This window comes from Periplaneta americana, chromosome 2 (assembly GCF_040183065.1).
Source record: "Periplaneta americana isolate PAMFEO1 chromosome 2, P.americana_PAMFEO1_priV1, whole genome shotgun sequence".
NCBI classification, from domain to species: Eukaryota; Metazoa; Arthropoda; class Insecta; order Blattodea; family Blattidae; genus Periplaneta; species Periplaneta americana.
Genome location: NC_091118.1, coordinates 146,169,006 through 146,190,205, shown reverse-complemented (window position 1 = coordinate 146,190,205; position 21,200 = coordinate 146,169,006). Strand labels below are relative to the sequence as shown.

The 21,200-nt window shown below is 35.1% G+C and overlaps 1 protein-coding gene across 2 annotated transcripts in view; it reads left to right on the top strand.

Annotated features, from left to right (window-relative positions):
* Positions 1-20,294, top strand: part of LOC138694651 (calcineurin-binding protein cabin-1-like) — a 57,876-nt gene extending 37,582 nt beyond the window's left edge. For both annotated transcript variants that reach the window (XM_069818595.1, XM_069818594.1), the window contains exons 23-32: positions 27-125; positions 220-345; positions 4,040-4,281; positions 6,652-6,757; positions 8,610-9,807; positions 12,816-13,060; positions 14,220-14,383; positions 15,719-15,932; positions 16,707-16,820; positions 17,676-20,294. In XM_069818595.1, the coding sequence (XP_069674696.1) occupies positions 27-125; positions 220-345; positions 4,040-4,281; positions 6,652-6,757; positions 8,610-9,807; positions 12,816-13,060; positions 14,220-14,383; positions 15,719-15,932; positions 16,707-16,820; positions 17,676-19,793 (4,626 nt within the window). In that variant the 3' untranslated portion in view covers positions 19,794-20,294. The remainder of the gene's footprint in view (positions 1-26; positions 126-219; positions 346-4,039; positions 4,282-6,651; positions 6,758-8,609; positions 9,808-12,815; positions 13,061-14,219; positions 14,384-15,718; positions 15,933-16,706; positions 16,821-17,675) is intronic.
* Positions 20,295-21,200: the final 906 nt, after the last annotated feature.

Here is a 21,200-nt window from a genome sequence, read left to right as displayed (position 1 = left end):
ATTATTGTCTTTTGTTTGCCACTTAGGAAACGGATTGCCTTAGCCTGGAGATGTTTGAGAAACTGGAGAATCAGAAAGAGAAAATGTTGGATATTGCAGTTAAATGTTTCACAACGGCTAGCAAGGTGAGTCATTACGTCTTTTTATTTTCTGGTGAATATTTTGATTCAGTGTTGATTAGAAATGCAGAGCTAAATTTATTATTGTTTTGTTAAACAGATATGGTATGCAGCAGGAGAAGACAGTGGAATTCAAGATGAACGCTGGTTACATCAGTACATGTTGGGAAAGGTGGCTGAAAAGAGAGATCATGATCCAAGTGTTTATCTTACCCATTTCACAAAAGTAAGACTTTTAATGTTTTGATAATATTCATAGAAACTGAAACATTTTATGGCATTTAAATAGAATATTTGATTACTTCCAGTGTCCACAGTTTAATACCAGAAGACCTTGACCAGGTCTCATTAATAGAACTGTACTCATTAGTCAAGGATACAGAGATATTTATAAATAACTCAGGCAAGCACAATAAGCCACAGGTTGCGGTGCATCCAGAGTGTAAAGCAAAGGGTTCTGTATTGGGAAGGGGGAGGAAAGATTAGTGTCAGAATTCATGGAATATTTCTTCTCAGGTTTTCAGCCAGGTGAGTTGGATTTAAATAGCAGCAGTTCAACTCACCTGGCTAAGAACCCGAGAAGAATTCGAGGGCTTAGTGTGAAACTAACGTGACTACAAAAATTGACATTTTTAGTTTTTTACACCAATTGATAGCAAATTCGTTCTTTTACTTGGTCACAAAAATCATGTCAGTTCTGAACAGTCTTGTATATAATAAAATTCGTAACTACAAAACATGATGGTATAGTTCATGTGAAATAAGTGTACCGATTATAAATAAAACATTGATTGTAGTTATGTTAATTTTACATTAAACCTTCGAATTATTCCATGTCCAACATCAGGAAAGCCTCAAGTCCTACAGAATTCAAGGACTTCTTTCATTTTAAATATATTTGAATCTGCACTAAATTTAAGAATTCAGTGTATTATTGTCTACTTCTTTGAATTTAATTAATATTTTACACAGATGCCATGATCTTTAACTGTAGAATGTTGATCTATAGGGTTTCACTTCTCTGCCATGTTACGATATTATTTGTTGTCACATCAATCTTGAATGACATTTCAAAATTGCACTAAAATTCCTGTGTCATAACATTGAATTTAAATCTCCCAAAGAAAGTAAAGTATTTGCTGAAAGGTGAAGAGGGGGAAATTTGCCTAAGATTCAAGGACTTCCGTATGGATTTACTTGCGTTTCTGATAAACACAGTTTACAAATACTTATTTTCAGGCAGAAACGATTTTGGTTGGATTACAATGAAGAAATTTACCCGTTCCTACATACATGGTGGCCTGCTTAATGCTTTCACCTGAGATAGTGTATGAAATACTTCAGATATACGCAAACCGACAATTACAAGTTAAATTACATTGAAGGGGACATCTGATACATGTAATATATTTTCTGTAAGCCTACATGAAATACTTTTCAAGATATTAGAGTTAACTTTCTTTTTTTAAATGGGAACCAACTTTTTTTTGTATTGCAAATGTTACGTTAGCTCTGTCTAATAATAACTGACTACGGATAAATCGCAATATAGCGAATGCCAGTAGGGGAAGTTATCCCCACCCACATGAAATGTGCATTCGACACAACACTCGCCTATCACGTAGAGTGTCTGGTGAGCTAGTAGGGGAAAGGTGGAAGGGGTTGTGGGCGGAGCTTCTACGTTCGTTATATTGCGATTTGCCCCTGACTACTTTACAGACTGTTTGAATATCACCGGTAACAGTAAACATAAGCAATGTCTGACAAAGGATTGTACAGAGGAAGGACAATTATTCTGGTTAGAGTTGTGCGTCTATACTTTTAATCTCACTTCACCATGTGCAATATTTCCATAGTATTAAAATGTACAGTACATTGTGATTGTGATTTAATTGACGCACAACTCTAATCAGAATTGTCCTTCTGTTCGATCCTTGGTCAGACATTGTTTATGTTTACTTTTACTGGTGATATTCAAACAGTCAGTAAAGTAGCCAGTTGTTATTAGACAGAGCTAACGCAACATTTGCAATACAAAACATAGTTGGTTCCCATTTAAAAAAAGAAAGTTGACTGTAATATCACAGTCTAGTATATACAGTCACGAAGCTTGAGTTATGAGGGTGCTAGGAACAATAGACAGTGCCGGTACTATTTTGCATTGTCTGTGATGAGGTAATAGTAGCAATCCTAGTGGTCAGCAACTATCTATGGATGCATATTCCCTACTTATTGAGCTTCGTGACTGTATATACTAGACTGTGGTAATATCCTGAAAATTATTTCATGTACAAAAAATACATTACATGTATCACATGTTCCCTTTGATGTAGTTTAACTTGTAATTGTCGGTTTGTGTATATCTGAAATATTTCACACGCTATAGGAGGTGAAAGAGTTAAGTGGGCCACTCTGAATACAAATTACCATTTATACACGAATACTCTGCGCCATCGAATAACTTGCACACTCTAATCTTAGGAGAGAAAATTAAAAAAATAAAAGAAAATAGAATTGACTGTAATTTGTGTTTTATTTGCAAGAAATTAGTCCTACATAATGATTAGAGATTCAGTGTTTGAGGTGAAGCGGTACCAGCCTTATTTAAAATAATGTGTGCACCCCAATTTTTCTTTGTTAAATTCTGGAAAACATATGCGCGGAATATTCTCGTTAATTAGTGTTAAGTAATTACACAATGTCTGAGCCTCAACTGATTTTTGAGTGATTCTGAACTATAATACCGACAGGGCTCTCAAAACCCTGTTGTGTTTGCCTTCTCTAGATCTGACAATAACACAGCCAAGTTAGCTGCCTCTCAACTCCAAGGCTAAGGCAATAAATAGGGAGGGAAGGGGCACTTAGTCATGCATGTATTTGGAAAATGACAACAGATATCAATCCTGTTGTTGGAATGAGGCAGAATAACATGATTCCTGCTCAGTATGTTAATTATCTTGCTTACATGATTCCTGATAGAGAGGAAGGGGAAGGAGATTATCTTAACCAATTCCCACCCGGCAGTCCAGTATGATTCATAGATGATTCTGATTCAAATTATAGGTCGTCTTATTTCCAAGTAGAGCCCTAATAGATCTCTCTTCTGTTTTGCCGGATCCAGTCGCCTGCAATGTAGTAGATAGTTTTTGTACATTAGGTACTTCGTTGCTTTTAATGTAGTGTACATTTGTCTGTTGGGCTAATTCCTATTTGTTCAGATGCTTGTTTAGGCACTCATGGCCCATTTCTAATCTAAATAATATTGTGAAATTTTTTCTTGTCTGTTTCCTGATTTCTGCAATATATTCATACATTTAATCTGCTAGTTTTTATTTTTAGATCGTTTCGTCTATATTCATGAACAGTCGTCCTCTGTAGCTTAGTTGGTATAGCGCTGGCCTTCTATGCTCGAGGTTGCGGGTTTGATCCCAGCCGAGGTCGATGGCATTTAATTGTGTTTAAATGCGACAGGCTCATGTCAGTAGATTTACTGGCATGTAAAAGAACTCCTGCGGGACAAAATTCCGGCACACCAGCGATGCTGATATAACCTCTACAGTTGCGAGCGTCGTTAAATAAAACATTATTAAAAAAAATTAATTTTTAATTTATTCATGAACAGCTGTTCCTAGCTCTACAAGTCTTTTGTCTAGACTCAAATCGTATATTTCGCAATTTGTTTAATTAAATCTCAATGGCATCTATTCTGTTAAACTTTTCATATTTTCAAGTGTGTAAATCTGCACTATATATGTTACAACATACTGTGGTTCATTTATGATTGAATGTGATAGCTATTACTTTTGTGTAATTATTTATTCTTTTAGGAGGGCTATAAACATGTAATGTATTTATTTTTTATTGGTAATAATAAATTTTTGGATGGTTATAAGAATTAAAATTTTTATTTTATGTTTCAGGCTTCTGAACTTCTACATGAGAATCGGGCTAGTTATGCTCGTAAGATAAGTTACAATAATCCCCAGAATTTGGCTGTTGAAGCATTGGAAGTATATTATCGAATCCATGCCTGCATTCTTAAATACTTAGAGCAATACGAAGGAAAAAAATTGGAGAAAGACATGAGGATACTTTTTGAAAAATTGCTTAAAGAAGCAACTGAGGGACCATTTATGGCTTCAAATGCTAAAGAAGTTGAAGGGTAAATAATTTTATTTCAGATTCTGCTTTCTTGCTAAGTTAATATATTTCATTGCCAATATGTTGTCGGTTTTTCAAATGGCTGAAGTTTGGTTTCACACCATTAGTCCTCGTATATTTCAGTAAAGTCCCGCTAGATCTTTTTGGTCCTTTTGCTCTGGATCCAATCATCTGCAATGTAATGGGTGTTCCTTGTTTGAAGCTACATCCTCTCCACGTAAGGAGCACCCTGTTCGTGAGACTATTCCCATTCTTTGAAGATGTTCATCTAAGCAGTCATGACCTGTTTCCTATCTGAAAAGTGCTACCGCAGTTCTTCATGGAAGGTGTTTAATCTTATCAACATATTTATCAATGGCTTCATATTTTTTATTTAAAAGATTCCTCTTATTCTGTTTTTTTTTTTTTTTTTTTGTGGTATATCTTCTGTTTTACTTCCTTTAGCCTTCTTTGTAGCAAAATCTCTTTTGCTGTTGTCTGTAGAACTTAACAACCTTGTTTAGCTAACATGTCTGCTTGTTCGTTACCAAATAGTCCCACATGAGAAGGGACCCTTTGCAGTATGATAACTTTACCTTGTGTTCATTGTCAGTATACAATCGTAAAAATTCTTACTGAACTTTAAGAACTTGTTTAAAAATCTGTCATGTATTTTGGAAATTTTTACAATGTACATGAATGCTGGGTAACTATCGGTGCTGGACCCTGGACTCAATTCACTGGCATTATCACCTTCATCTCATTCAGATCCTAAAAACCTAAGCGTCATACAATAACCTAAAAAGTGTACAATAGTGGCAAAAAAAACTGGACCGACTCTTGTAGCTGATTTCAGAGCCTTGTTCACTCCAGAGCACGATAGACTGGTAACTAAGACTTTCGTGGTTCGAATCCTGCCTGGGAAGGAAACTTTCTTTTATTCCTTATTCAGATTTATTCCCAATACTTATCGATTGCTGGTAAAATTTATGTTCTGGGAATAATATCGATTGCAGCGATATTTTACTACTTAATTAACTTATTATTCCCAGAACATGAATTTTACCAGCAATCGAAAAGTATTGGAAATAAATTTTAATAAGGAACAAAAAAAAGTTTCCTTCCCAGGCAGGATTCGAACCACGAAAGTCTTAGTTACCAGCCTATCATGCTCTGGAGTGAACAAGGCTCTGAAATCAGCTACAAGGGTCAGTCCGGTTTTTTTTGCCACTACTGTACATGATAATAATTTTGCTATGACAGTTGTGAAATGTACAAAATATTGAAAGTACACACTGCATATTGTTAACTGAATGTGATAGTTTGTAATTTTTATTAGCATTTTTAGTTATATTTTGCAAATATATTTTCTTTTCTGTATATGTATGTGTGAGGGAGAGGGAAAGAGGAAGAAAGAAAGACCGTCTTCATTACACATTACTATAACAGGCAAAGGGGTTGTACGTCACAAATTGAAAGTTTGAACTTAAATCTGGATGTGCCTCAATTGCAGGTTACAACCCATAATAAGTGTCACTAAAATGTATGTAAATAAACCAGACGAGTTATTACTGATGTTCTTGCAAAGATTTTCTTTGTAATAGGTGCACAACATGCATACATGCATGCAAGAGGATTTGCCTGTCTTGTTATAACCGTGAGAGGTGTTAGAGGTCATAACTTATAACAAACACATTTTCAGAGCTGGGTTCATTTGCTCAGATTGCTTCTTATGACCCTCTCCATCTGTTGTAAAACTTCGTAGCATAGTCACTGAAATATCTTGTGTATATACCGTATGTGTGTATTAAAGGTTGAGTACAGCATTTAATCTAAAACAAGAAATTGATAAATAACTCATTCAGGTGGTCGTTACAGACTTATTTACATGACTGTTTCCTGTCAAAGTGATCTGGTCAACTGAGTGGGGAGGGAAGCAGAAATCCCCCAGAAGGAGGGAGGACGAAAACGTAAGGAGCGATTGAGATGAGGGAAAATAACTCTGATTGCTCAAGCCTTTAGACAATTCGTTGCCAGTCAAAGAAGGAACATAACTCTCAAGTCTGAGGGAAATATTTGCTGCAGTTTGAGAAGGAATGCCCACACCCTTAAAGCAATTCACTGTTATGATCAGGTCTATAGGCAGTTCACCTCTGAGTGTCACTTTTGACTTGTTCCACATCTCAAAGCTATAGTGCTCATGTGAATAGGCTATCTTTGGAATACAATAAATGAAATGAAAGTTAAAATATCAGATACACCTCAACCAAAATTAGCATTTAATTAGTCGAAAATTGTTCTATTGTCTCTGCACGTCGAAATTCAGCGAGTTTTTATTTTAGTTTTATATTTACCGTAAGTTTAAATAAATTTAATTTGTTATGGGTTTTAGGAAAGCTGAGAGTGATGAAGAGCGAAAGAAGAGACCAGTGGAATCCTTTGATGATGTGTTTGAAGAAATTGGATTCACGAAGAAAGCACGTCTGGATTTACCTTTGGTTAGATTATTGTCATAAATAAAACTAACACTATTCATAAAATTCAGTGGTTTGAGTAATACTAAGGTGTAAACTTGACACCATAACTAATGAATACTCCATATTGTTTGTCTTTCTGCAGTGGCAAGACCTTTTTCTGTAGAAAGTGAATTCACACATTTGTAATATTGGTACTTCACCTGGTCATAGACAAGTTTGATTCACAAGAAGTAATGATAACAAAAAATAATAACGATCTAAACATAAAACTTTTGGATATACTTATCCTTCATTATTTTCGATAAAACTGCATAACATTTATAATGTTCTAACATAACTTGATTATATCATCATACAATCAGTTGTTCACATATATTTGAAGTAACTGCAGATAATTACACTCTCTAGTCACTAAAAACTTACAGATTTTTTTTTAAATTATTACTGGAATATTTTCAATCTCATTACCCGTATATATATCTCTGTGTGTGTGCGCGCGCGTTTTTTTTTTTTTTTTTACTTCATCCTTTTCAGATATTAAAACGTAAGATGTGGTGATATCATTGTTAATGTATTTGTTTACTAATTATAGGAAGAACACAAGAAGTATTGTAATATTCCAGGAACTCGATTTCGAGAGTTTTTGCGAAAATACATGCTTCCAACATTCTTTATATGAAGAAGTGGATTTTTTTTGCATGCTGTCTGTTGTCCATCCATACATTCATATACAGACTAGTCTTTTCTCATAAAATGCTGATCGTGTTTTATTTATACCTAATAGTTAGAAGACAATCCAGCCAAGAAGTATGCACATGAAATATAATTTTATTGCATAAACAAAGCATCCTCTTTCCACACCATACACTGAGGTTCAGATGTCAGTGAAACTAATGTAAGTTCAGGTGGACGAAGATATTGTTTGAGGCAGACTTTTCCAGAGTACTCCTGTTTTCTTTGCTGACATGTTATCATTTCTCTGTTAATCTTTGTCAGTACCATCCTGATCTAACATAGATCAATGTATCTGTACCTTCGTATAGAAAAACTAAAAAAAAAAAAAAAAAAAAAAAAAATACTTGAGAATGTTTGAGGCCCTCATGCAGAAATTTCGCAAAATGTTGATTTATTTGGAATCAACTTTCTTGATTTTTAATTACATGAAAGATGAGTGCCTAATGAAACCGTAGACCATTTAGGCATATTCTGAGTAACACTTTCAAAAAATTATGTTGTTCTTACTTGTTGGTTTGCAAATAAGTTTTTTAACTGTTCAAGTTTCTTATCAGAAATAGGGAAGGAATGTGTGACATTGTTCCCATGGGATACTGTAGATTTCTAGTAGGAGAAGGTAAAGAGAAATTCAGTAGTGGAAATTGTATGATTTTGGAATTGAAAGTGCCTGGAAGAATGTAATTATGGATAATTTGACGAAATTTTATTTAAATTGGAGATTATTTTAATTACTACGTAATATTTATAATGAAAGTCTATGTTATTTAATGATGATTGTATTTCATTGTAATAATATTCCGTACTATTTTCAGATCTTCGTATTTTTTTATTTCTTTTTCCAACATTAAACTACAATTAGTTTAAGCTATATTTGTTAATATTTTTACTAGAGCATTATTGAAATATTATTTTAAATGTTCTTGTCCTGAATACTGCTGCCACCAACCATTTCAGCGATAGCATTCTTAGAATTGTCTTATGAGCAGGCATTATAAGCAGCCATTGGATATTGGATGCATTTAAACAGGCAGTGAATGCAGCATAATATAAAACAAAAGAAGCATTATAAAGCCATGTATTTTGAATTATTTCATAAGGAAAAATATTTACATTAATTTTTTTTTTCGGTTTGTTGCAGGATATTTGTGTAATGAGAGATGTTATTGATGTAATGGAAGAGATTATAACTAAAGTGGTTGAAAGTGAAAATGCAAGGTTACAGTCACTGCCACCAGTGCAATCCTCAGAAATAGTGAAGGAAAAAGTTGTAAATTCAAATACCATCAAAGATGATGATGTGGAAACTATCATCTTAGATGATTCCCTGCCGCAAGTTTTTCAGTCTGCAGATAGAGCAGATCCCCCCAATTTAAATATTGAAAATGTTATTAAGAAAGAAATAGAGGAATGTCAAGATATGGAAACAGAGGAAGGTGCAATAGAGAAGTTGGATGCTATTGATTTAGCAATGGAAGTTGTTGAAGAAGTAGTAGTAGTAGTAGAAGAAGGAAATGATGATTGTGATGGTAACGGTAATGGTGGCAATGATGATGAAGACAATGATGATGACGAAAATGAAAATGATGATGACCTCGAGCAAACAGACATTAAAGAAAATATTAATAAAGAGGAAAGTGAAAAAGAAGTATCTGAATTCAAGAAGTTGCAAGGTTCTAATATTATAACAAATACGGTAAGCACAACTCCAAAGGTCGGAAATGAAGATAAGCATTCTCAGCTAGTTGAAAGTAAAGAGGTTGCTAGTGGAGAAAATAAAGGTAATGTGGATGGTGAAGAGGAAGATGACGATGATGATGAGGATGATGATGATGAAGACAACAATGGCAGTGATGATAATTATGATGGTGACGATGATGATGATGAAGAAGAAGTAAAAGATGATAAAAAGGATTTTTCCAGTAGTAAGTCAGATGTGAAAAAGGAATTACCTGAACAGCCACCAGAAAGAGAGGGTATAATGCCAGAAGTATCTATTAACCGACGTAGTTCTCAGGAAAGCACCACCACGACCACAACTACTACTACTACAGAGACTTCGACAGCTAATTCATCTTCCAGCAGTAGTGATTCTGAAGGCGATTCGTCTTCTAGTAATGAGGATTCAAGCAATTCTTCATCGAGCAGTGATTCTGATAATTCGAGTGATTCCAATTCTGATGACGCAGATGATACAATAGTAAGATCTACTCCTTCAGGTAAAAAGAAAGAAAAAGATGGCCTGATTGCTAAAGAAGGAAGTACAAAGGGAAGTGATGACAAGGAGAAGACAGAGGGTATTGGAGAAGAAGAAGAAGAAGAAGAAGATGGTAACCAAGGTAAGTTATACCCCAGTTACATGGTTTATTTATTACCTGAAAGAAAGAACATGTGAGATGGGTATTTCACAATGAAATTCTTCATACTTTATTAGTAAGTGACCAAATTCCACAGTAAAGTAACCTATTTAAAATACAGGTAGATCTCTGTATATGCAATAGATATATTCTGCAAAATCGCCGTGTAAACCGAATTCACGTAAAGTGGGAGTCATTTTATATGCACAATATAGGATTAGATTCTCACATATTCAAAAATTTCGCTTAAAATAATTGGGATATACAATATGTCCACAGAAACTCTCTGTGCTTACAAAGGGGTAAAATTTCGTAACAATGTAAATTACGAACTTTATACTAGTGTCATAAGAAAGGACGACTCAGAGAATCCCTGTTTTGAATATTGTGATATGTCTAATTGCCGGCAAAAACAATAGATGACACAAAAAAAAAAAGTTATTATGGGCTTCGTTCGTTCGGGTTTGCCAGTGTTTTGTTATTTTGAATTATTGCATAGTAGCAAATGTTCGTAACCATCTTAACAAACAACTGGCAGGAAGATGGATTGGGCACGCTGCAGACAAAGACATCTTATGCAAGTGGCTATTGAGGTCCCCCAACTTGAATGTCTGTAACTTCTTCTTATGGGGTTACATAAAAGATATCATCCACCTACCTTCATTGCCTCAGAATCTGCCACAGCTGCAGCATCTTATCTCCGGTGCCATTGAGACCATTCCAGTAGATATTTTGTAGTGCATGTGGCGTGAGTGAATATAGCCCTGATGTTTGCTGTGTGACATGCGGGGTGTACATTGAGTGTTTGTGAGGCATGCACTGTAAAATGTTCTAGTTGCCTTTTTTGGTGTCGCCATTTTCATGTACGTACAACTACCGACAACAATGATTATCCCCCCCCCCACCCTTTTGTAATCACGGATTATTGGGGTTTCATAACAAGCTGTTTTTTTACAGTGATGGATTATTAGTCCTTTGCCCAACCCCCAAGCTGAAGGACTAACCCTCATCGGCTGTCCATGACTGCTTATTCAATATATTTGCAGCTACCCTCCATATCTGAAGGCCATCTCCTCTATCTGCAACCTGAGGACATCGCCATGCCATGGTGATAGGGACCCACAATCTGTTGATCATATTCGTTAGAAACAAAACAGCTTTAAATTCAGGCGTTATTTTTTTCTTCAATAGAAATAAATTTGCGGCTAGGCATTCGTTTCTGAAATAAACCCATTTCAGCCATGTTTAAAATCTGTTTTTGTGTGTAACTTTTTTTCTGTCACAATTTGCTTAAATCTTTGTTTAAACTCCTCCTAAGGCTGAGAAAGGTGCTGGATCCCTCTTCTGTCGTCAGATTTGCATATAAAATCTTAGCTTAAGCTTGAATAGCAGCTCCAATAAGAGGCATGTGCTGCTGGTTACGGTGCTCAGTCCAGTGGCTTAATATGTTCTCTATTCATTCCATTACCTCTGAGTGGGATTTGGTCATTAGTTACACACAAGTTGGTTGAAGATTGAGTGGTTTTTCGAATTGATTCTGCATTGTCACGAATAGTTCTTACAGTTGATCCACCAAGTCCTAAAGCACGCTGAATATAAGCAATGCACTTACCTTTCTCATAGCAATCAAGAACCTCTAACGAATATGATTATCTTACAGACTTCTTCTTCTCAAAAGACGTGCATTCTTTTCTTTTACCCGACATTTTAAATATATCCTCACATTCACAGATTTACAGCTCTATTGTTCTTATCTGAGCATTGTGCATTAACATCTTGACAAAAGCATTACAGTGAAACCTCTTCTTATGGACATCCCCAAGATACGGACACTCCTCATATACGGACAGATTTTTATGTCCCAACTGAAATAATATAGAAATAATGATAAATTTAACTCTCGTTTATGGACACTTTCAGACACTGATATGGACAGATGTTTCACAGTCCTAAAGCTTGCTATACCTGCTGACTGCGGACAGAACTTGGATTTTAAGACCTAATGTGTTACAAAAATGGAAAATTTAGTTTTTAAAACTGTACAGAAATTCCTTAACATGAAAGAAGACAAGAAGGGTCTTGTAGGCTATCACTAGCCCAGCCGGCTACCCCTTGTTAGCTGGAAGTGGGTGGATAAACAAAATCATAAAATTTAACCTGTCTGATGAATCCAAGATTCCCGCAATCGTGAAATTGTATTCGACACAAGATAGGTTTAGTAGGATTATTCTCTTCACTTCAATCAGTTGTTCTGTTTTGCGAGACATGGCACCTAAACGTAAAGGTTAAGCTGAAAACTGTAAATTACAGTACTGCATAACTGTAGCCCTAGAATAAAATTGCATGGCACAGTAATGTATTTTTCTTTTTCGATCTTATCTACTGTAGTTCAAAGTTGCAAAGAATTTACTGTAGTACAGTAAACTGTATTTAGAATTAAACTCCAGTAATACATTTCATTTAAAGCATGAAGGGATACATAACGCATATTATAAATTTACTGTTAGATTGGAGAGCCTCCTTCCCAATAAAGGATACCTCCCAGATGCGGACAGATTGTTACTTCCCTTCGATGTCCGTAAATGAGAGGTTTTACTGTATAAGATACACAAACTTGTTACTGCTTATGTGAATAACGAAACAGTGTATAACAGAACTACCTGTATTTATAACTTATACAAACTAATTTCAATTTTATGTGCCTTTCCTATAAATGTTGTATCTAAATTGCAAAAGGTATTCTATCCTTTAATTATATAAGATGTTATTTATGCAACTTACTTGCTCCAAATAATTTTGGTTTAATACAGCAGTTAATAAAAGGCCAATGACAGGGATGCATGAAGGGCACTGTAGATGGGTGCGGACCAGTCTCAGGACTGAAGCACTAACCAGCCAATAACAGTTAGTCTATTTAGATGTTTCAGAATGTGAGCAGATGTTTCTAACATATTCTATAGGTTTTTTTTTTTGTGTGTGTGTGTTTACAGATCATTACGAGCTAATACGGCGCTGTCTGGTGGCATTAGAAGAATGTGTTCTCCGATTCCCCCAGCATTACAAGTCACTGTATCGTCTGACACACTTCTACTTTCACTCTAAATTTCATCGAAATGTATCCAAGTGTCAGGATCTACTCCTGGGTACTTACAAATGTCTACCTTTGGACGGGAGGTCACAGGATGCAAGTTTTCAAGGCCTCTTTGCTGAGAGGAAAAATAATAACTTCTTTAATGTGAGTTTATATACGAAATTTTACCTTTTTTCGCCCATTCCGTTTATTTCTAATTACTTATGCTAAAATGCTTCTGGCATAATTTTTATTTCACTACCTATTAAATTTATCGCAGCATTTCATGTCATCTTTGAAAAACAGTTACTCTTGAGTTCTACTTTCTCCCACCCCACTGTTATATTCCATAAAATGCTTGAACTTATTTATGTTCATTTGACCCTGAATTGTAGGTAATACGCATTACATTTCTTTTAAAACACTTTGCGATATACCCCTGCTTCAGGGTTCAAGTTTATTGCATATTGATTTTACTTTTACCTTACATGATGATGTTTGTTTTACAGTCACAAAGTTAGATCAGTTTGTAATACTCTCCAATTATGAATGGAGGCAACAAACATTGGAAATATCATATTCCATCAATCAGTTGCTTTTAGGTAGCATTATTCATACTGGCAAAAAAAAAAAAAAAATTAAAATTAATCGTAAACATGAATTAGAAGTGCAATATTACTATGTAATGATATGAGTAATCCTCCTGATCAATATGGGTGCTATTCATAGACATTTCGTTAGCCCGTGCTACGATCGTGCTAAACTAGACCCGACTATCGACTGGTTACTTGTACAGGATTTATATCATATCATATCGCTAACATTGGTTTAGTTCACTGATCATCCACCTGAAGCCCATGCTAAGAATGTCTATGAATACGGCCCCAAGAAATTTATATGCGATTATTTATTTATTCGTTCATTCATTCATTCATTTACTTATTTATTTATTTACCTGTCTGTCTATTTATTTATTTATCTATATCAGCTATTTATTTATTTAGTTATTTACTTATTTATCTATTTAGTTATTTACTTGTTTATTTATTTATTAATTTACTTATATACTTACTGTATTTATTTAATGTGGTGGAGTTAAGGCTATCAGGTTTTCTTTACCACATCACCATGAAGTGGTGTGGAAAAAAGATCATTTACAACAGGACTAAACTACTATAAGATGTTGTGTAATGTGTTTCAGTACCACAATTGCAATTTGATCAGTATTTCTTTACTATAATTTTCTTCACTTCATTGTTATCAAGCAGATGTGTCAACTTGTTGAAAATTAAATATATCTCAAGGTTTGTTTAATATGTGTCAGGGTGTATGGAGAATACCAGTTTCTGAGATTGACCGTCCAGGCAGTTTTGCATCCCATATGAGTCGTTGTGTATTACTGCTAATGGAAGTACTGCGGGAAGTACGAGATCACAGGATGTTACTAGAACTCTGTATACAGTTGAAGAGAACTCCTGAGGCTGACAAGTTAGTTCTTTATTCAGTATTTATTAACTATCATTTTACAATTAATGCAATATAAAATTAATTCACTTAACTAAAAGATGATCATTTGCTTGGACCTAAAGAAGAGAAGAATTTATTTTATATAGTAATAGTCAGTAACTAATTTTATAACTAATGAGCACCAGTATTCTTTTTCTTCAGAATTAAATAAAACATGATGTAAAAAAATAATTTTATGTGACTTGTTCAGAAGAAAACTTATGTAATTCCAAACTTTTATGAGTACTGTCTTAAAGAATTTACAAGAGTGGCGTGATTTGTAACAATTGTGATAAATGCGTAGTTAAAAATAGAAAAAAAAATTTGTACGAAGCAATTATGGAATTCGCAACACATTTTTAGCTTCAGAATATTAGCTAATTAAAGAAATGATACTCCTGAATAGTTCATTCTTTATCTGTAATATTATTTTACCCTTAAAACTCTAGAATAATGGTATTTTACAAACAACTTCAAATTAGTGCAATTTTGAAAATATTGAGATTAGGACAAATGATTGTATGACTTTTTTGTTCAGAATGTCTTCGGAAATAAGCTCTGTAAGGGACGGTAAATCCTCGTGAATCACCCTGTATAATAAGCTTCCCAGTCAATATTACAATTTACCTAAAAAAGTTTTAAAACAAGATTTTATAATTGGCTATTTAAAAATCCTTTTTACGCTGTCAGAGTTTTAAACATAAATTCAAATTAAATTCTTTTTTAATAAGTAAATTTAATTATATTTTGTTCATTTTAATAATATCATATGGTCTACTGCTATGGAGCAATGGTCAGCATGCCTGGGACCCGGGTTCAAATCCTGGTTGGGACAAGTTACCTGGTTGAGGTTTTTTCCAGGGTTTTCTCTCAACCCATTAAGAGCAAATGCTGGGTAACTTTCGGCGCTGGACCCTGGACTCATTTCGCTGGCATTATCACCTCCATCTCATTCAGATACTTAGATAACCATACCAGTTGATAAAACGCCGTAAAATATATATATATATATATATATATATATATATATATGTCATATGTGATATTGTTTTAATTAATAATTTAAGTTATATTTTGTTAGTTTTCATAGTAGCTAAGTTTTTCAAGTGTATCATATGTGACGAAGCCTATTACTTGTATGTTTAATGACGTAATAAATTGAATTGAATTGAATAAGGCATGTGCAACTTGTTAGTTTTCAAATGTTATTTAGTTTTGTACTACTGTCCAGGCATAATAAGTTATTGATAAAGTAAACATTCAGATTTAATTTTGTACACAATGATAATGCATTATCATTCATATTATTTTTAACAGGAAGTACCTTCGTGATTCAGAAAGAGAGCAGCTATGTCGTCAGGCCTTGACTCTCTCCCTACAAGCCTTACGAGTAAAGCTTCGTGAGGGCCCCATCTCTACTAGTCTTGTAATGGAGATGTTCCGAACTTACCGACGCGTGCAGAAATGTCTGCCACAGAAAGAATCAACTTTTGCATCACTTCTATGCGATGCATATAAACAACATGCAAAGGTTTGGCCATTATTAATGATGATTGCATTAAATGCAGTGTTGAGGAATGTATCAAGTTGAGTCTTTGGTCACCAATAGGATTACGGTATTGATTTGGCTATGGGAATAGGTTAGAATAGTGTCAATATTGTGAAATTAACACTTTTTGTAGATTCAAATATGTCTGTCATTATTTCATAACTAAATCATCTTGTTTTTAAGAAAAGGAAGTATAAGACATAGAAACGCTTATGGATGTACTTGTCCTTTTAATAACATTTTTATGCTGATTGTTGGTGTTGCTTGTCATTCAGCTTCAGGGTAGCTATTTGCCATGCACAAATGAGACATTATGCTGAAATAATGTTGTTGTTACATTTTTAATATTTGTTAGGTACGTTCCCTATTTCTGTAAATAAAATTACCAATGAAGGATTGTTACACTAGTGTCTTTAAGAATAGGATCTTGCAGTAATTCGTTTAGTAAATGATTATGATGAAATTATTGCCACTGCATTTTATCAGGCCCTAACACTTCAAACACTCTGAGGAAAACACCAGATGTTATTGTGCTGGCTAGCCAAACTAGACATTTCCATGCAGGATAATAACAGTAAATTTATAATGGAGGATTATTAAAATAATGACAGAGGAAAACAGAAATATAAATATTATGGCCCAGCACCATTGATGTCAGCTACAACTGCAATTAAGACATACTTAGGTCTCAAGCATGACACATCAATTCTGTCACAGTAAATATAGGTAAAATGTTTGTTTGTCTTCTACTTACAGATGGAGACTGCAGTGCTCGAACAAGCCATAAGTTTCTGTCAGCAAGAGATCATAGCCAGTCGAGCTGCAGCCCACCCACCAGTCACCACTTCTACTCCAGTTACTTCAAGCCAGGTAAATTGTTTTCTGAATGTGCAGATGATGTGCCGACAAGTATTTATTTCGTCAGGCTGCACAGAAATATTGAAAGTAGTGACATTGTTAGTATTGATGGCCCACTAAGAAAACATGCAAATAGAACTTCATGCCTCGGCACTTCTTGTAGATCCAGTCACTGTAATGTCTGATTTAAGAATGATTTGATCAGTTCTTTTGTTTGAACTGTCAATATTTTCCAACACTGACTTCCCTTTTATTCTAGATATGCTTCTGAATTTTCATGAGTGTGAGAAAGGCGATCAGGAGATCATGATCATTTGTTTTCTTTGTTCGGTATTCCCTTCCAGTGCGTTCCTTTTCTTAAAATTGCTGCACTCAGCAGAAAGTTCAGTATCTTTTTTTTCATTTGGTATCTGGAGAGTTGTTTCTTAATTTATTTTTTCAATTAACTTTGCTTCTAATTGTAATTTGGCAGAATGATATGCATTATTTTGTGAAGTTACAATGGGATGGTGTTTATTGGAAAGCTGTTTGTCTTGGACAGTTGTTGAGCAGCATCACTTAATGGTTTATTTCTCGATTTTTTTTTTTGTTTTTTTTTTGTTGCTAGTGAAAAAGAATTTTAAACATTTAAGTTTTAATTTGGATTAGGCAATCATTAAAAGCGATTCAAGTTATGGACGTGTTCCGCAATCTATTTACAGTCTATTGCATTGTGTTTTTAATGAAGGGAGAATATTTAGAAAGTATGAGGGGAACTGTATAAAACCTGGACTGTGAAATGTGTATTTTTAGAAATAAGTTTCTTTTCCTTACTTTTTGACAAGTCTTAATAAGGTATTGAGTAATGTTTCTTCTACTGTATTTCAGCCTGTTACTACAGTACCAACTGTTATCACTGCTGCTACTACTGCTACTACTGTTACTACTACTGCTACTACTACTACTACTGCAGCTGCTGTTATAACTGCTGCTGCTACTGCTATTGTTCCTACTACTACCAGCACTGTTGTAATCACACAACAGCAACGGAAGATTATTACATCAACTACAAAACCAATAATAGTGTCAGCTCCTCCAGCTATACAACTTCCATCGCGTTCCAGAGGCCGCCCTCCAAATGTATCCCGTGTCAGTACGAATGTCACTCCTGTTAATTCTAAATCTCAGCCTGCGAGTTCTCGTAATATAGCACAGACAGTCACTTCTCAGCAGTTAGGATCCATAATACCTCCAAATTTATCAACACTGCCTTTCTATCCATATACCTTTTTTACTGACCCATCTATCCTTAATGCAGCTGTGCAGTCAAAATTACCTTCCATGATGGATCAGGTTGCTGCTCTGAATTTCCTTAACCAGCATGCTCATGTAGGCGGATACCAAGCAGAATTTCTTCGTCATTTTGCAGCTAGTACAGGGAGTATGTTTACTCCTATGATGCCTAATGTTCCCACGAGTCAATCTCAAAAATCCCTAGGTGGAGGTGGAGGGAGACCGAGTAGCAGTAGTTTCGGAAGTAATAAGATCTTAGGCCTTCCTAACTCTCTTTCTCAACAGAAGATCTCCACTTCTCTCCCAGCTAGTATTTCCATAACCCCTCTTCCACCATCTCAGACAACTGCTCCTTGCAACACGAGCACTGCAACTACATCGTCCACCAAATACAGCAGTAAGAATGCTAAATCAACTCCTTCATTGCAACAGAAGCTGCAGGCTTCGCAAGCTTTGGCCAAGTCCACTAGTAATCGCTCTTCTGCTTTGAATCTCTCACCTTCAGGAAAGTCAAGTTCTGTGAACCAACCTCCTGTGTTTTCCAAGTCAGTTTCTCAGAAGCCTTCAACTGCAGCTCTCTTATCAACAACAGCATCATACACATTACCTAAAGATCAAACTCTTTATAGTCATCATTCTTCTAAATCATCTACCAATCCCTCTGGGAATCCTTACACTTCTCTAATAAAAGGTGGAGAAGGAATGTTAACACCAGGAGTGTCCATAACTCAGGTCATGCCCACCCCTGTTAACACTACTATATCTCCAAAACCATCAACGGCTAAGTTGCTGAGTTTCCGTAAGCAATCCGTACCACCATTGCAAGGGAATCGAAACCAAGACCAGTCAAACACCCCAAGAGATGCCACTAATCTAGGCTCTCTCGTCTCGGGCAGTTCTGTCGGTAGTTCAACCAACAAGAGTCCTGAATCTTCGAAGGGCACTAATACATTGGTTTCTAGAAGTCAGCCAAGTGGTTCTGCAAGTGGACAACCTGGTAAGAGTCATGTGATTGCCTCAAACATTTCTGGACCTAGAAATCAAAACAGTGGAATTGCACCAGAAAGTTCAATGTATAAAGGAATTCAAGATACCCCAAAAAGTTCACATCCATCAGCGCCAAGAGGACAAATTAGTGAACCTAAAGGTTCTGGTACATCCCTCATAAAGAGTAAGAGCCCTGAAAGTAAGGATTCGAGTCCTCCAGGAATTTATAAAAACCAAACTGGAAATAAAGGCTCTAGAAGTCCTGCCCAAGCATCTTCTTCACTAAGAAGTATTGGACATGAAATTACAGTTACTCCCTCTCTGTCACAGTCAACCAGCACTACAGCTTCTAGCATTTCTATGTTGAGCCGTCTTCAGCAGCAAAGTACAGAACTGGAAATTATTACAAAACCGAAACCCTCAACATTAGATTTATCTGTAACAATTCCATCTTCAATAACCATTACTCCCAAGCAGCAAAATGCACCTGATGGAAACTTCAGAGGGCAACAAGGAAGACAAAGTCCAGCTGGTTCTGGTACAAAAAAATATAAAGACTCTGTTTCAATTACGGAAATAGGCAGGAAAGTCCCTAGCGGAAGTCAAGGAGCTAAGAGAATGGGAGGACCTGTAGCAATTAGACAGGACAAACAAAGACAAGAGAGACAGGATGATAAACATGGAAGTGGATCTGCTGGTGATGTCGAGATTATCACACTAGAGTAATTGTGTAACTCCTAATGTAGTGAATGTGGTTTTATGTATTCCTTCCTGTCTATTGTGCAATACAGTGATACTTTCGTGCATAATCCATATACGAGTATTGACAAGTACTTCTATACAGGTGCAAATTCCCTCCTCCATCCTCTGAACTTACAGGCTCCATCTAAGTTAGACTTCAGAAAGAACCCATCGACTACATTGTAAATTCTGTATATTGTATTTTATAGAATTTTTACATCTCAGGAAGTTGTAAAATTAATATACACTCATCGGCACAAAAAAGTGAAATACTTCAGTTTCCTTACTTTTTATTATAAAATCTAACCAATGCTACTTTTAACCATACCTACCGAAAATATTTTCGTTACTGCAATAATGTACCGAAATTTTGTTTAAATTAACAATAAAATGAACAATTCAGCTGTTTTCTACTTGCAAACATACAGCCATTTGTATGAATACCTTAAATTAGAAAAAAAAAAAAGTGTTTCTATTTTCATGCCAGTCGGTGTATTTATTTCCCTGAAATTACAAGTAAAATTAAATAAAATGGTTACATTGGTGGACGGGTTGCTCAGTTGGTACAGTCACAGGAGAAAAAACTGGCTGATGAGAAGCAAAACTCGTAATGTTACTTATGCTGGTTTTGTTGTGATTACCACAGTACAGAGTGTCTAAAACGGATACTATTTACTTCCCCTCGGAAGTTGCTGGGCTAGGAGGGAGAGGCTTTCGGACTGTTTCTGTTCACATTCTGTAAGGTTGAAACTCTTGTGTTCTTGTCGACATACAGAGATTTATTATTCCATTGTTTTTACCATTGCAGATATGAGGATTGTTACTGATTTCATTATCATCTCCTCTGTTAGTCTCTCTCTACTCAATAGACATACTTTGTTTATTTATGGTTTATTTGTATTTTAATATCTTCCTGGCAAAACAGACTGCCTTATGGCAAAGAGTAAAGAAAATTGAGATAGATACAATACATAGGAACTTAGTTCTAAGACGATATAGAAGTGAACAGTCAGATAGTGTAGAATAAATATAAATTAAGGTAATCTAATATAAATGATATAAGTGAACATTCATATAAATTGAAATAAATAAATAAATATAAAGTAATTTAGGTAAACAATTAATAATAATGAGGAAAGAGAAACATAAATAGATTTGTGAGTGAGAAATAATTTTCGTGCGGTTTAGGAACACATTTGATTATATATATATATATATATATATATATATTTTTTTTATCCAATGCCACCAGGCTGTCTTTCGACATTTCTGGTCTTCTCTCCTGGCTGTGGCTTAGTTGTAACCCACTTCTGAGGTTGGGGCGCCTGGAAGGCAGAGACATTTGATTATATAGGCTAAGTGGTTCTAGTGGTTTACTAGAACTTATTTATT